Source organism: Tamandua tetradactyla, chromosome 6 (assembly GCF_023851605.1).
Source record: "Tamandua tetradactyla isolate mTamTet1 chromosome 6, mTamTet1.pri, whole genome shotgun sequence".
Classification (NCBI taxonomy): Eukaryota; Metazoa; Chordata; class Mammalia; order Pilosa; family Myrmecophagidae; genus Tamandua; species Tamandua tetradactyla.
Window position 1 is genome coordinate 141,839,384 of NC_135332.1, and position 17,750 is coordinate 141,857,133.

The 17,750-nt window shown below is 43.2% G+C and overlaps 1 protein-coding gene across 3 annotated transcripts in view; it reads left to right on the forward strand.

Moving 5' to 3' along the window:
- MATN2 (matrilin 2) overlaps positions 1-17,750 on the forward strand; it is a 200,865-nt gene that overhangs the window by 87,420 nt on the left and 95,695 nt on the right. For all 3 annotated transcript variants that reach the window (XM_077167296.1, XM_077167298.1, XM_077167297.1), the window contains exon 5: positions 12,507-12,629. In XM_077167296.1, coding sequence (XP_077023411.1) covers positions 12,507-12,629 — 123 coding nt within the window. The remainder of the gene's footprint in view (positions 1-12,506; positions 12,630-17,750) is intronic.

A 17,750-nucleotide genomic window follows, 5' to 3' on the forward strand; every position in this document is an offset into this window, starting at 1 on the left:
CCTTCTTGAACCAAGGTATCTTTTCCCTGGATGCCTTTGATTGGACATTTCTATAGACTTGTTTTAATTGGGACATTTTCTCGGCCTTAGAACTGTAAACTAGCAACTCATTAAATTCCCCTTTTTAAAAGCCATTCCGTTTCTGGTATATTGCATTCCAGCAGCTAGCAAACAAGAACACAGATGGACAAAGCATCTGCTCCACAGTAAGTTTTCTCCTTTCCTAGACCTTGGGAAAAGGAAAGGCATTGGTGGTGCAGGCCTATTTAAGCATGGGGGACAGCTGAGCCCCAACCCCATTTTTTCAACATCATAATTCTAATAAAAAGTTTTGCTTTTGGGATAGTTATGAAAACATGGACGGTAGATTCCAATTTCTTCAAACAATGCATCTTTAGACAAGTTTTGGTTTGACAGTTCAATAGTGAATTGATCTGACACAAGTTGGGAATTTTGAATTTTATATCAGAAGTTCTCCTCAAACTCAGGTTCTGCCTTGCCAGAGGGCAACCTTAGCACATAGCTGACAGTTGGCAACATTCACTATCTTCTCTTAGATCCTGGAGAATTTGGGGAGGGATGCTAACAGCAGCTGTTCAGTCTTCCCAGGTGAAATGAATAGGAGAGGATTTGATGGCTAGTAGCTCCAAAGCTGTACTCACATCCATCCATAGGATTTCTCCAGAGACTTGTGAGCACCCCAGATTTAAATCCTTTCCTTCTATTTATGTGACATCTGCGACTCAGACTTAGAGCCCTGAAGCTATGGAAGTCAGCAGTACTCCATACAGGAACGGTTTAAAAAGTTGAAAAAATGATCAAACTTCAACTTGAGATATTTTGGAAGCTGATCTGGGTAGGTCTAAGGTTAATCAGAATACAGGGTAAAGAATGATATGGGCCATATTTTTAAACTTCAACTGTGTGAGACTAAAGAGAGAGATGTTTATTTGGTGCAGAATTTTTATTTTGAGTATTGCATTTCCTAATTTAACTTGAATGCTCAATTTAGTTGAAAACCATAAGCACATGGAATCTTGAATAGGATGTGAGATTTTGTTCATTTGTCCAGGTTAGTGTGATGCCTCAGTATATCCCAGAGTGATTTGGGCAGTGAATAAAAAAATATTTGCAAAGTCCCCTTGGGGGACTGGGGAGAATGGAGGAAATATTCAACTTCCCTATTTGGGAAATTTCTGATATTCATGCAAGCAGTAGGGACAACTAAACGGATAGGCTAAGCCTCAGTCTTTAGGTTGGCCCCTGTGAAATTTAGGCTTAGCCTCTCCTTTGCGAGAATATTTATAATTATGCCTAAAAGTCACCCCCAGAGAACCTCTTTTGTTGTTCAGATGTGGTCTCTCTCTCTAAGCCAGCTCAGCAGGTAAACTCACTGCCTTCCTTCCTATGTGGAACATGACTCCCAGGTATGTAAATCTCCCTGGCAGTGTGGGAAAGAATTCCTGGAATGAGCCGGGATTTGGCATCACGGGATTAAAAAGCCTTCTTGATCAAAAGTGGAAGAGAGAAATGAGACAAAATAAAGTGTCAGTGGCTGAGAGAGTTCAAACAGAGTTGAGAGGTTATCCTGGAGGTTATTCTTATGCATTAAGTAGATATCACCTTGTTAGTTTATGGTGTGTTGGAGTGGGTGGAGGGAAGTACCTGAAACTGTAGAGTTGTTCCAGTAGACTTAATTCTTGAAGATGATTTTATAAAGATATCACTTTTTTTTCTTTTTTTTTTTTTTTTAACATGGGCAGGCACCGGGAATCGAACCTGGGTCCTCTGGTAAGGCAGGCAAGCATTCTTGCCACTGAGCCACCATGGCCTGCCCTAAAGATATAACTTTTACAGCCTGACTGTGTGATTGTGAAAATCTTGTGTCTGATGCTACTTTTATCCAGGGTATGGACAGATGAATGAAAAAAAAAAAAAACAAATAAATAATAGAGGGGACAAAGGATAAAGTGAATTAGCTAGATGGAAATGCTAGTGGTCAATGAGAGGGAGGCTTAAGGGATATGGTATGTATGAGTTTTTTCTGTTTTCTTTTTATTTCTTTTTCTGGAATGATGCAAGTGTTCTAAAAAATAATCATAGTGATGAATACACAACTATGTGATGATATTGTGAGCCACCTTATATGGAATGAATGTGTGTGAAGATTTCTCAATAAAAACATAAATCAACCAATCAATCCCTTTCTTCATTTGTGACCTCAAAACCCTGGCACAGTCTCACTCAGCCCAGAGAACTGGATTACATCGGATGAAGAGAACACGGGACAAAAATTGTGGCTACTGAGGCTGACATCATCCTGGGCTAAATCAAAGGGATTTTACTGACTTTTCAGAATTTCAGACAAGCCACACTGCACTGTCGACACCAGTGACAGTTTAATTTCTCCTTTGCAGTTAAAGCGAAATGAATACCTTTCCAAGACAGTCTGGGCTACAGACACCTCTGCTTATTTAAACCAAGAAGAAGAAATCAGAAATTATGCCAGCAAGAGAGAAGAGAGATGTGTTATTAGGGCTGTTTCACTCAACTGGGAAACCATGGGGAGTCAGCCTGCTCTGACTCAAAAGCTCACCCACTCAGGTCTCCACCAAGACAGGCAAAACCCAAGCCTGCATTTGGGAACCACCCCCTTCTCTCATCACGTCTGAAAGCACTAATCTTATTTTGACAGCTGTAGTTTGGATTTAAAGATTTCCAGCAGTAAACGTGAGTCATCAGCCTTGTGCTGTTTCCCTGAAAGAAACGAGAAAGCCTAATGTCCTTTAGAAAAAACAAACCTGCCCTTTCAGGCCAACCCCAGCTGTGCTTTGAATCCGTTCCTCTGTAAGTTTTATTCTTTTTCTATCTATTCTTCTATTCATTAATAAGATTTTGATCTATTCATTAATAAGATTTTGATTTTCTTTGGGGAAGGGAAATGAAAGAAGGGGGATCCCCAAAATAAAGCCCTGAAACATCAGTAAATCTGATTGGATGAGTTTGATCAAAATAATAAATACTTGTGAATAATTCCCTCTTATGGATTGTTTTCGATTTCCAAATGCTGTTCGTCATTATGTTATTATAAAAAACCCCTCCTGTGTGCGCTATCCCAGAGAGAGGTCCTGTTTGGAAGGTCTGGGTCAGAGGTCCTCAAACTTGAGTGTATATTGGAATCACCTGGAGGGTTTGTTAAACCACACATTCCTTTGCTTCACCCCAGGCGTTTCAGACCCAGCAGGTCTGGGGTGGAGCCTGGGAATTTACATTTCTGATAGATTTCAGATGAAGCTGCTGCTTCTGCCCGGGGACTTCACTTTGAGAACCACTTGTCTGGGTCCTTGTGTAAATAAAGTGAAGGAGAAACTGTGCAAGGTTCGAGCTCCTTTTCCCCTGAGGTCTAGTAAGTCCTTCACAATTGGCATTTCCCACTCCCATTTAGTGAGCTTTTTTCTCTCATGGGGCTCGACTCACCCTCCATCCCTACTCTCAGCCCCCCTTCCCTTTAAAAAAAAGTTAAACTCTGTACCCTGGCAAAGCCAGAGGGTGAGCAGTCTGCACAGAATGATTTCTCATCGCCTGGGCCCAGCAGCCAGGGTTAAGAGGAAGCTCAATGACTGAATTTGTTCCCTTCCTGCAGACCCTCTGCTTCTGCTCTGAGCTGTCTCCACAGCGTCTGCTCATTGTGAAGCTGAAGGCAGCAGCCGCTCTGGGCGTTGTGTGCGGCTTGCTCGCCATTCCACTCCGCGAGGGCACTGTGGGCTGCCCTGGAGTTCAGACCCTGACCTTTGCTTTCCTCCTCCAAGATTTCATCCACTGCAGGGTCAATCACCACCACCAAGAACATCCAGCTCAGACCTTTCCCTTGAACTCTAATCCTCCATCTTCAACCTCACCCAACCACGTGTGTGGACTTCCTTCTGGACACTTGTTTCCCCTCGAAACCTTGTTTCCCCTCTGAAGACCTTTGTCAATGTCAATTCTACTTACCCACGCCACTACCACCCCCCCTCAACCCCCATCTTGTGTCATACTCTTCCCTTTGGGCTGGGGTTATTGCTGAGGTCTCCTAACAAGCGCCGAGTTGACTGCACTGATTAATGCAGTAAAGCCATTGTATCCTTTCATGTCCTGCACTGAGTAAAAGGGAAACCAAGATCTGAACGTTACTTGGATCTCAAGCATACAAGAGAAAGGCCCGTTTTCTCCCACCACCTGGGGGAGTTTCTGGCACAGGCGGGAACAATAAATTTGAAGGAATAAATTAATGATATCTCTGCCCCACCCTCTGCTTGATCCTAATCCAGTGCATTCGTGATGGGCAGGCAGTTTACTAAAACCTGGGTTTGCACATGACACCCTCTGCTCAGCTCCCCCCACTCACCAAAGGGCACTGTTGGAACCCAGGCTTGAGAATCAAATCGCTCCACAATTTTTCCCAGCATATACTCTTTCTCTTAGCCCCACCTAGTACCCCAAACTATTACTCTTTTTTGATTTGCAGAAAATCCCACCTCCTTCACAAAGCCTTCCCTGGTTGTTCCATGACTTTCTCTGCTCTCTGATTTTGTCTCAGCCCCACCTACACTCTGAAACCTTGTTCGGACATACACACACACACATATATGCATATATATGCTTTATTTAGTTATAATTAACATACAGTAAACTGCACATATTTAAAGTGTACAGTTTGATAAATTTGGCTTAACATATCACTACAGTCAAATAATGAACATATCTGTCATCCCTCCAGATTCTCCTCTGCCCCTCTGTAATCTTTCCTCTTGTTCCTTCTCTCCACCCAGCCCAAGACAACTACCAATCTGTTCTCCATCACTATTGATTAGTTGCCATTTTCTAAAATTTTATATAAATGGAATTATATAGCATGTACTCCCTTTTGTCTGTTTTCTTTCACTCATCACAGTTATTTTGAGGTTTATCCAGGTTGCTGCATGGGCCAATAGTTCATTCTTTTCATTGCTGAGTAGTATTCCATTGTACAGATATCACAATCTGTGATCTACTCCCCTGTTGTTGGACAATTGGTTTGTTTCTACTTTGAGACTATTACACAAAGATGCTGTGAACGTTTGTGAACAAATCTCTGCATGGACATATAGCTTCATTTGTCTTGAGTAAATACCTAGGAGTAGAATGCTGGAACAAATGGTAGGTGCATATTCAACTTTGTAAGAAATTGCTAAATTGTTTTCCAAAGTGGTTGTACCATTTTACATTCCCTCCAGCAGTGTATGAGAGTTCCACTTCCTAACCTTACCAAAAATTGGTGTTCTAGTTTGCTAGCTGCCGGAATGCAACACACCAGAGATGGATTGACTTTCAATAAAAGGGGATTTATTTTGTTAGTTCTTCAGAGGAAAGGCAGCTAACTTTCCACTGAGGTTCTTTCTTACATGGAAGGCACAGGATGGTTTCTGCTGGTCTTCTCTCCAGGCCTCTGGGTTCCAACACCTTTCCCTGGGGTGACTTCTTTCTGCATCTCCAAAAGTCTGGGCTGAGCTGCGCGTGCCAAGATGAGGTATGCAGAGCTGCTTGGGCTGTGCTACCTTGAGCTCTCTCATTTAAGCACCAGCCAGTTAACTCAAACGTCATTCATTGCACGCCTCCTAGCTGACTGCAGATGTAATCAGCAACAGATGAGGTTCATGTACCATTGGCTCATGTCCACAGCAACAGAACTAGGTGCCTTCACCTGGCCAAGTTGACAACTGAATCTAACTACCACAATTGGTATAATCGGTCTTTATATTCTAAATACAAGTACTTTGTTGGATGTATGTTTTGCAGATATTTTCTCCCAGTCTATGGCTCACCTTTTCATTTTAGTAACAGTGAGTTTTGAAGAGCAAACATTTTAATTTTGATGAAGTTCAATTTATTGAGGTTTTCATTTTATATAGTATGCTGGTTTGAAACTATTATGTACTCCAGAAAAACCATGTTTTAATCCTCATCCAATCCTGAGCCAGACCTATTGTTTAGGGTGGGAAACTTTGATTAGATTGTTTCCATGGAAATGTGACCTACCTGATTGTGGGTGTGGCCTTTTGAATAGATGGAGATGTAACTGTACCCATTCAAGGTGATCCTTGATTAGTCCTTTAAAAAAGTCCTTTAAAAGCAGAAACATCTTGGAGAAACCTCAGAGTCAACATGAGACCCAGATGTCTGGAGATGCAGAGAGTAAATGCCCCCGGGGAAGCTGTTTGAAACCAGAAGCCAAAGGCCCCAGCAGAAGCCAACCATGAGCCTTCCCAGCTAATAGAGGTGTTCGGGACCCATCGCCTTTTGAGTCAGTGTATCTTTCCCTGGGTGCCTTAGTTTGGACGTGTTTATGGCCTTAGAACCGTTAGCTTATAAGGTAATAAATTCCCTTTTAAAAAGCTGTTCCATTTCTAGTATATTGCATTTCCACCAGCATTAACAAACGAATACAGATTTTTGGTACTGGAGAAGAGGGGTACTGGAGAAGAGAAATACCAAACATGCTGGAACAGCTTTTTTAAATGGATAAGGGGAAGATTCTGAAAGAATCGTGAGGAGCTTGATAGAGAAGGCATAGAATGCTTTGAAGAGACTGTTGCTAAAAATATAGACTCTAAAGAAATATGGATTCCAATGAGGCCTTAGACAGAAATGATGAATGTGCCATTGCAAACTGGAAGAAAAATGACACTTGTTTTGAAGTGGCAGAGAATTTGGCAAATTGAGTATTGATGTTAAAGGCGATGACCTGGGATACTTAGGAAATTTCCCAACTAAATGTGGAAAATGAGACCTGGTTTCTCCTTGCAGCTTATAGGGAAATGTGACAGTAGAGAGATAAGCTGAGAACTGAACTCTTTTGGGTACAAAGAAACCAGAAATTGGTGGTGTGGAAAATTCTGGGCTTCCAGAAAGTTAAACCCCAGAGAATAGGGCCCCGTGTGAGGATTTAACCAAATAAGGACACAGTCAGCCATTACAGAACAAGCAGGGATCAGAAGTGGAATTATCCAGAAAGGATCTGAGGAAAATCCTATTGTCTGATGGTTATGATTCCTGCATACTGCATAGAAAACCGATATGTATATTGTGGGATCTGTATAAATGGAACCACTGCCAGCCTGGACTAAAAGGGACAAATTGAAGGAAAAATGGCCTCAGAGGCAGAACCATGGAAGCTAAGGCTTGTAGCAAAGAAACCTCGAGCCAGGAGAGTATACCCTGCATATATATGAAAAGGGTGAGTTTTCTCTGGAAGTAGAGGAATGTTCAGAAAGAGTGTCAGTGCCCCAGGCCTCAGAGAGGGTAGAGCGTATAAACTGGGGATTGGGGGGAGCCTGGCTGCTGCCCCATTATTCTGGGGGGGGGGGGGTTGAGTGTGTGCCCCAGAGATGGCAGAGATCCCGGTGCTGCCCCGATGTTTGGAGAGGGTGGAACTGAGAAAAAGGTGGTCTTCCCTACGATCCCCAGTCCTGTCCCTCAAGAAGCTTATAGCCTAGGTAAGAGAAATAAGGTTGCATCACCTGACTACCCTGCGTTTGTGTACCACAGATGCGTTTTCACTCTTCCTGTCAACAAGTACCTATTGAGCACCTGCAATGTGTGGATGTTGTGCTAGGTACCCTACGTACAGCAGACAGCCAGGCAGACAGGCTCCTTAGCTGTTAGGACAGTTCTTCTGGTCTTCCAAGTTGGTGGAGGAGAGTGTTTTTAGGACCCTAGGAATGTCCTTGTGTTGGGTGACAGGCACATGAGCATTTATGGAGCACCAACTACATGCACTAGGACACTGTGCTGGGCTCTGGGGACTCAAAACTGAGTCAGACCAGCACACATTCTAGTGGGACAGATGGTCACGTAAGAGGTCCTTCCAATCCCATGGGGTGATGGCTAGAGTGGAGCCATATGTACAGGGCTGTAGCAGCCCAGAAGAAGGAGCCCAACCAACTTGGGAAGTCTTCCTGGAGGCAATGACATATCACTGAAGTCTTGAGTGATGAGTGGGTATGCAGGGTGGAATACTGTGCTAGGGTTGACAGGAACCCTGAATCCAATGCTTCCTCCATCCCCCAGGATTTAATTATCCATCAGCGATATCTCCCAGGTTGTGAGAAAAAGTCGTGCTGTTTTTCAAAAGTCTAAGGAATCAGCCAGTAACATCTGTATTTGTTTCAAATGGAAGCGACTGCTGCCAGAGAAACAACAAAGTTGTGTCAGAACCCAGTCTGTATTTATTCTGTCTTTGTTTAATTAAATTAATCCCTCCATGGTTTTCCTTGGGTCAGTGCAAATCATTAGTGGCCATCAGTCCCTAACATTCTGAAAACAACATGAAAGGACAGAACGTATTAAGTTAACTGGCAAACTTGCTGTGTCGGGGCGGTTCTTCTGGAATGTGACTAGCACCCTTTGCATCCTCTCATACCTGCCTGGGGTTCTTTCAGCAGCTCTGAAAGGATAGCAAGTGCAACAGTAACTCTGAGGTTTGTATAAAAGTGGAAACCAAGCCTCAGGGTGTCACAGTTAATAGAGGGGGTCACTGCCCTGGACCCCTTCCCCAAGGGGGACTGCGAGGACTTATCCTTTAGGTTCGGTGACTCAACCCTCGATGCACTCTGGAATCATCTGGAGAGTTTTAACAGGCACTGCAGCCGGGGCCCCACCCTCAACCGGTCTGAGTTAATGGGGCACGGGGAGGATGGGCATCAGGATTTAAATTGGTAGCTGGGATTCGGCCCAATTGGGCCCTTCTGTGGACAGGGCTCACCGCCTACCCTGTGGGAAAAAGTCATTTGTAAAAAAAACATTATTGCTTTAAGGTCCTCAAGTCCTTGCCTTAGGCCTTAGAAATGTTCCTTACAAATTAGTTCTTTTGTAACATTTTTGTAAAGTTTTTCATTATTAAAAAAGGCATATGTGCTCTTGTTAGAAAACTTGAAAACATACAATTATAAATAGAGAATAAAAATTGCCTACACTCTACCTCTCCTTGGTAACCACCTGTGCTGGTTTGAAAGGATGTATGTCCCCTAGAAAAGCCATGTTTTAATGAAAATCCCATTTCATAAAGGTAGAATAATTCCTATTCAATACTGTATGTTTGAAACTGTAATCAGATCATCTCCCTGGATGATGTGATTTAATCAAGAGTGGTTGTTAAGATGAATTAGGTGACGACATGTCTCCACCCATTTGGGTAGGTCTTGAGAAGTTTCTAGAGTCCTATAAAAGAGGAAATATTTTGGAGAATGGGAGATTCAGAGAGAGCAGAATGACATAGCCATGAGAAGCAGAGTCCACCAGTCAGCGACTTTTGGAGGTTAAGAAGGAAAATGCCTCCCGGGGAGCTTCATGAAACAGGAAGCCAGGAGAAGAAGCTAGCAGATGATGCCATGTTCGCCATGTGCCCTTCCAGATGAGAGAGAAACACTGACTGTGTTCTCCATGTGCTCTTCCGCTTGAGAAAGAAACCATGAACTTCATTGGCCTTCTTGAACCAAGGTATCTTTCCCTGGATGCCTTTGATTGGACATTTCTATAGACTTGTTTTAATTGGGACATTTTCTCAGTCTTAGAATTGTAAACCAGCAACTTAGTAAATTCCCCCTTTTTAAAAGCCATCCCATCTCTGGTATATTGCATTCTGGCAGCTAGCAAACTAGAACACCACCCTTAGGCAGTGCTCCTGCTGGGCACAGAAGGCGGCAGAGCAGCACCTGCCTCCGCTCCAGAGACGGGGGGCTCAGCTTGTTCCATGGGCTGGAGCGCCATTTCCCAGCCGGCGAGCCTTGGGGCTGGACGCTCCCCACTTCCATAGGAACTCAGAATCCAGTGAGGGGGTCATAACAAATATGTCACTACGGCAAGGCATGTGTAATTACCATTGTGATATATGTGCCTAGGGCAAAGTTCAAGGGGTGCACGGACAGCTGATGGGAGAGGCCATAAAGCTCTGAAGAACAATTGAGGAGATGAATTTGTCCATCACTGTTTGGGCAAACAAAGCTGCTTTGGTTTGGAACACAGAGCCTACTGCTGTTCCCAAACAAGGCAATGATTTTCATTCCAGGTAGAAGTCCTTTTAAGTTTCCCACAGCTGAGAGAATCCATGTGCTGCTAGATTTATCCTTCGAAAGCACTGTTCCTGTGAAATCCTGTATCTCCCGTTTTAAGGTTTTTACGTTTAAAGGTCTTTACCTTACCTTTGCCTGCTGAATCGCGTTCAGACTGTTCATCCTGCATTCAAGCCTTCTGCCATCTGGTGTCCACTGTCCTTTCCATCCTCTGTCCTTGGAGTTCCCTGAGCAGAATCCAGCTACCACCCACGTCTGCTTTCCTCTGCCTCTGCACGTTCACTCGCCAGGTACCACCACCCGGAGTGCTGCTTCCCTTTCTCTGTCTGTCCAGCTCCTACCTGGGAGCCCTTTCCCATCCACCTGGACTGTCTGTCCCCATTCTGCAACCCCTCGGTGTTATCAGCATCTCCTTATGTATTTCCACCATTTTCTACCTTGCATTTTAGTTATTTCAGTTGATCTGATAGCTACTCTGGTCTTTCCTTTTCTCAAATGGGGCCAGGTTTGCTCCACCTCAGCACCTTTGCATTTGCTGTGCTTTCAGCAGAAATGCTCTTCCTGGAGCTTCACAGTGCTTAGAATATAAGCCGCAAACAGAAGGAACCCCTTTTCTCTGTTTGGTTCACTGCTGTACCAGGCCTGCAACAGTGCTCAGTAAGTGTTTATTGAATAGATGAATGAATGTCCTATATGATTCAGATTTTTCTTATGTCTGGCTTAGGGTTATGACTAATGGTAGGTTTTGTCATTTCCCAATTATTTCCTATGGTTTTTGCATCAGCTGAAGTTTTTTTTTTTTCCCGAATATTGGTATTTTCCTTACATCTAAATCCACTGGAAATCTAAGTTGGAAATCTCAATTGGAGTTCCTGATTGGAAATTTAGTATATAAGCATACTGGTAAGAGGTAAAGGATATTGTGTCTGAGTTTTTTTTTTTTTCAATCTACTTTATTGATTTAGGAGTTAAAATACTTTGTTCAGCATTTTAAAACCAAAATCCTTATTTGTGGAATCTTAGACCTAAGCATTTTCAATGATGTAGATCTCATTTTTAAAAATTATTTAATGCATTTAATAGAAATGATGAATAAAATCAGCTTTTATCCTTTTATAAATTGTATATTTATTTAAAAGCCTAATGAACTCTGAAGCTCCAGGATCTAGGAGATTAAAAACTTTAGCCAATGATTAATCATTGAGGGGTTAATTACGTTTTCTAGTTAATTGAATTTTTGTCATAGCTTTTATGGTGATACCTGTAACCAGAAAATTCTCTTGAATATATTCAAATCCTTTAATGCTCTCTGATTTTCTGATTTTAATGGTAAAAATCCCTGAGAGAGCCAATGCTGTTTCATAGGATCCAAGCCATTTTCCTTGCTGGGAAAGAGTGTCATCGTCTCAGCTTGTCTGTAGAAAGGACAGACTGAATCAGTGATGGATTGAAAATGCTTTTAACCTGTTTCATCCTCTGATATATTCTTAGAACCATTACAGTAAATACGTTCCTGTAAGTGCAGTCCTACATTGCATTTGAATAAAGAGCCAGGGCTTAGCACTTTGTGGACACCTAATAAATATTTGACCAAAATAGGACTGATAATAGCTGCACATACATTTCTTTCAAGTAATCATCCTTACCTCTGCCTAACCTCCTTTGGCTTCTCCATTTTCCTCATATGTTATTGGGATGAATACCTAGAGAGCAAAGAGGATTTTCAGAGAGACTGCTGGTAGACAAACAGAATGAGGAAAAAGTATGTCTAAAGGCAGAGACGCAGACTTGGGAATTAGAAGCTACTCTCAGACTTGCCGTGTTTTGAGTAGAGTAGCCGGTTGTATGTGCCTTTCCTCAGCCTTCCCCTCTGCAGAATGTCAAAGACACCATGAAGTGATCTCAGTGTAGATTGGTGAGACTGTGATAGTAAAGCGTGTATATTCCCATAGCATAGGAATAGTACCTGATGCAAACAAATGCAAACACCTGTTCATAATAACTTACAGGTCTCAAGAACCATCAACATATTTTTAGAGCACTTCCATTGACGTTGAAGAATACAAACTGAGGATAACCCAAAATTATTTAATGCATTTAATAGAGCTGAATAATCCCAACTTTTAAAAGTGTGTTTTTTATATGTACATAGCAGCTCACCTGGAAGGAAAACACACCAAAACGTTAACAGTGGCTGCCTCTGGGTGGAAGGATTTTCATGTGATAGGATTACCAGTGGAGTTTTCTTTCACATAGTTTTCTACGTTGCCCAAATTTTCTACTCTGATCATATATTACGATTCATAGTGTTTTTAAAAAGTTGTTTCCATAAGTGCTGTAGAGTTGCTTCTGCGTGGCTCGGTGCCGAGGGCGCCGTGTCGTCCAGAGCTGTGTTCTCACGGTGCTGCCTCCTCCCAGTCCAGGACCTGTGCGCCGTGGAGGCCCACGCCTGCGAGCAGCTCTGCGTCAACGTGCCGGGCTCCTTCGTGTGCCAGTGCTACAGCGGCTACACGCTGGCGGAGGACGGGAAGAGCTGTGCGGGTGAGTACTCCCTCCGCCCTTCCTTACCGAGGGGGGGGCAAGTTAAGCAGAGTAAGGAGGGAAAGGCTCAACACGAGCCCCCGCCCAAGCATAAAATTCCTCTTATTAGAGTTTCAACAAGACGCTCGGTTCTTTGACTTAACTTGTTCATCAGAATTTGATATTCAGAGGCTCTGTGTATGGCTGGTGTCAGCGTTTTTCCCATTTTGGGTGCTCAGCAAAAAGCAGACTTACGGTAATCTATATAAATGTAATTGTCGGTTACCACTTCACTTGAAAAGGGCTGGGCAGATTTTCGTCAAATTTAGAGGGTATCTTTGGGATGGCCTGACTGTTAAACATGAAATTCATTTGGTGGGGTAGGGGTGCTGTGTGGCACTTCAAAGATGTAGGCAGCCTCTCCCCCCTCTCCCCAAGAACTGGACGACTGGACCTGCAGTTCAGTGAGAGGCCCATGTGGCCACCAGGTGGAACGGCCCAGTGTATGTGTTAAGGCCCTGTGGTCAGAGAAAACAGTGGCTTCAAATACAAGCTGCAGGTGGGAGTCTCAAGGGCAGTGCTTGACACTGCAAGCACCGGCTTGCAGCCAGCCGAGTAGCTTTCCACATGGCGTGACAGGGTGAGAGGTGGCCTAGGCATCTCATTTCTTCAGTCATGGAGCATGGGTCTCAGCGCAGGCAGAGCAAACCAGAAAATCCCCAGTGTGTGCTTGGCCCTTCCCAGTTTGTCTACAAAGCCGTCTAAACCAACACACTCTCCTTTGTCCTCAGCCCGGGAAATAGTAGTTGGTTGGTAAACTGAACCGGATACTTCTTAAGCAGAAAATCTGGAAGGAAAAGGACTTGACTGACATCAGAACTGCAACCCAGATTTTCTGACTCTAAATCTTGCATTTTCTGTTCCATATTGCATTGTTTTCAGGGGTCTGGTTATGTTTTGCTTCCCCATACAGTAAATAAATATTTTTTGCACATAGAATTTACATTCTTCAGGGTACCTAATTCTTAGCTAGGGATGTGAAAGGAAAAAGCAAAACAAAGCATAGGTGGTATCCTCTTTTGTAGGAAAGTGGTGAGAGTATCATGGGTTTTTCTGTTTGTTTCTACACTGATGGGGATGAAAACCCTTATCAGAAGTCCCAAATGGGATTAGCTTCCTGGGCCTAAGCGTATTTTGTTTTGTTTTCTTAATTTGCTGGTGTTGTCCAAGATAGAACAGCAGGGCACTGTGCCCCCTAATACTGGCAAAGAAAAAAAGCCAACATGTAAGCACCAATGCTTATTATTTTTACTTCATTCGTGTTTATTATACAAGTAATATGCTTTCATTGAAGAACTTAGATGAGTAAAACACTATTAAGAGTTTGTTGTATTTTCTGCAGACTTTTCCCCATTTGAATATCCACTTCAAAACATGTTGTTAAATGTTTAACTTTTGGGTCAGAAGGAAATCAGGCCCTTGGGAGTAAAGCTGGAGGATGAGCTTCCGGAAACAGGCAGTTGTGTCTGGGGTGAAGAATGGAATGGGGAGAGCCCAGAGCTTATGTAGGTGACAGGGAGTAGGTGGGGTGGGGGTGACAGGGGCTGCGGCTGGGGTGGGAGCCTTGCTTTGGTCATTGGGGGACTGGAGGGCAGTGAGGAACCCAGTTCTCAGGGTGCTGCCAAATAATTGCCTAATCTTCCTATGTAGTAGAGAGCCTTTATGTTCCTAGGGTTTTGCTGTAACTTCTGGGATTTGACATTTATTGAGGAGCAGCAAGCATGAGAGGTGGATATGGGTTTGCAGAGAACTGTTGTTTGCTGTGTGTATTGGAGGTGGGCCTTTCTCTTGCTGCTGCCTAAAGCATGTAAGAATGTCTGTGTGTCCTCAGAGGGATGTCCAAGCAGTGGAGTGGGAAAATGGGAGAAACTGTTCGACCCAGGCCTTTTCCATCGGATCATCATAACATCCCCTTTCTCACCACCACCACCATCATTGTCCTTTCTGGTGATTAACCAAGCACCTGCCCTGTTGGAGGCTGGGAGTCAGAGGTGATTAAGCACTGGGGGACCCTTGTTGCCAGCTGACTTGGTTAGGGAGACTGAGCAGGTTCTCAGAAGGGCAGTTGTTCCTCGCTCAGACTGTGCTGAGTGCAAAGCAAATGATAGGGGCAGTAGAGTCTGCAGAAGGTCAGAGAAAGGGGCCATCCCTAATGGCTAGGGCAGAAGGTCTGAGTTTGAAAGGAAGGGTAGAAATGGGCAAATGTCCAAGGTAAGGGCAGACTTTAAGAGCAGTGACAGGTGGCCAAGCTGTCAAAGCTTGAGGGCTGGGAAAGACAGGACTGAGTTCAGGGAGCTGATGGAGCAGGGGAGCCTGACACAGTGAGAGTGCCTAAAAGCTTGACAGCCGAACTTGACGGCATCAGTCCGAAGGGGGTTGTCAGAGAGGGAGACCTGAAGTATCAGGACCAAGGCCAGGAATTTGAGACCAGCATCTTGTCTGGGATTGGGGGACCTATAAGTTGACAGTGAAGGAATATTAACAGGGTGACCACACACCCAGTTAAGCCAGGGCAATCCCAGTTTATGTCTGTTGTCCCAATTTTCAGTAGCACTCCCTTTCACTTTCCAAAGAGTTCCAGGTTAATTGATAAATTGTACAATCACCCTACTTCAGCACAGCCAGCCTGACACAAACAGTTGAAAAGGACAGGTTTACTGAAGTGGGAAATCCCTGTGCATACGGAGGAGAGGAGAAGTTGAAGATGTCAGAAGGAAATGGATTGTTCAGGACTAAGAAGGACAAACTAAAGAGTCTGGACCTTATCTCTGAAAAAGCCACTGAAGAGTTTATAATTGCGGGTGACAAATGCAAAGTCTCATTTTAGGACAGTTAATCCTGTGGTGCACTGCAGGATGGATTCCAGGAAGGGGATGGCGAGGGGTGGAAAAATCAGTTAGGGACTATGGAACGCATCAGACAAGAGGTGGTGAGAGCCAGGGTTTGAGCAGTGGCTGCGGGAATGGTGAGGGAGGGAGAAAGGGGTGAAGGAAGGCACCACAAATAAGAGGGAGAAGAGAAGTCCAAAAGCGACTCAATGAGTCTGAGCTGCCGTAACTCTGGAGGGATAGCAACAGGAATGGGGGAGCGAAGGGAGCGTATTTCTGAAAAGCTAATGAGTTGAGTTTTAAACAAGGTCAGTTAGTTTAAAGTTGGAGTGGGACACCATCAAGGATATGCCAAGAGGGAGCAGTAAACACAACACTCACAGGATGGAGAGAAGAGAGAACCAGCCATGTGGTCAGGAAGCAGCGTGGTCAGTGTCTTGCTCAATCTTAATTTCCATTTGTTTTTCATTTTGAACATTTATTCATTTGTTTGTTTTGGAGGCATCTGGGCCTTCAAGACTGTAAGACCTGGGCTCAAATCCCAGCCCAAACTACTTCCTAATCAGTATGACTCTGGGCACTACGTTAATTTCCAAGGCTCAGTTTTTTCATCCGTAATGTAGGATAATAAAACCCACATCATAGTAATAAAACCAGGGGATTGAATAACATAATGCATAAAGTTTAATACACATTAAGCACTTAATAGTAGGAGTAGTAGGAGTTTCATACTTATTATCATCATTTCCTGGATATCAGTAAAGTACATAGAGTCAGAAGCGAGTGACAGACTGAGACTTGGGTTTTAGCTCCGTGTATGGAGCAGGGTGGGGGGCAAAGTGGGAGCAGAAAAAATATCCATGAAGGGAAAGCCTAAGGCAGGGGGTGGGGATGGGGAGAAAGACCGAGGGAGAAAAGAGAGAGAATGATTCACAGGAGTCATGGAATATAGTGGGGAAGGAAATGTCTGGGCCAGGTCAGTATTAACATCGTGTTCCAGAGAGACCAAGGGGTTAGAGAAAAGGCCACCGGGCTGAGTCACTGATTCACCTCAGGAAACATTTCAGCTCTGCCAGGCGCTCTGCATTAGGAACACAACCGTGACCAGCATACCACGGATAAAGTTCAGAAAAGTAGGTAAGGGGCAGATTTTAAGAGGCAGGGAGTGGGTGATGAGAAAGTAGGGACAGTAAGCTTAAACTAATCATTTAAAGAAGTTAACCATGTCCAGCTTCTGGTGAGTTGATGCAACAGGTTTTTAGTTTCAACACTCCCATAGCAGGGATTCCATTACATTGACTCATTCCAGATTCATGAAAATCTAATTCTTAGTCACTAACTCAGGACTTTTTATACAGCATATTCACACTTTTGAGTTATTGAAACCTTAAATACAAGTATCAGAGTCTCATCTCCTTAACTTTTCATTTCTCTCTTTACCATACTGAATTCATTTCCACCACAGGTGATCTAGTGGGGATTGCCAACTAAATTAAGGGTCTTCTTATTGATTTAATTGAGTCCCTGTATTTGCAATTCATCAGCTACCATTAAAACTGTCCTAATTCCTACCCAAATGTGTACATTTTTCGAAGACCATTTATCTATATCATTGTGGGTAAGTTTTCTGCTGTACTTGCTCAACTGGTCTTTACCCACTGCCTAGTATTTCTGGGTAACTTTGGTTCAGTTTGCAGCCGATCTACTCCAAGAATGTACACCCTTGAGGGTAGAAGCCACTTCTTGGGGGATTCACAATATGTTTTTCTTCAGTCATTGGCTGGCAGTGGGTGGCTGATTACAATCTCTAGAATTTGTGTTTTTTAAGTCTTTTCCCTATGATTAGTTTTTAAATTACAAATTCATTTTTTCTTACATATATTTTTAAAATTTTTTATTAATTAAAAAAAATTACAAGAAACACAAACTTTCCCAACACATGCACTCAGAAATTCACAATATCATCACATAGTTGCATATTCATCATCGTGATCATTTCCCAGAACGTTAGCATCAATTCAGAAAAAGAAATAAAAAGACAACAGAAAAATATAACAAACAGAAAAAAAAATTTTACATGTCATACCCCTTACTGATCCCTTTCATTGATCACTAGCATTTCAAACTAAATCTATTTTAACATTTGTTCCCCCTATTATTTATTTTTATTCCATATGTTCCTCTCATCTGTTGACAAGGTAGATAAAAGGAGCATCAGACACAAGGTTTTCACAATCACACAGTCACATTGTGA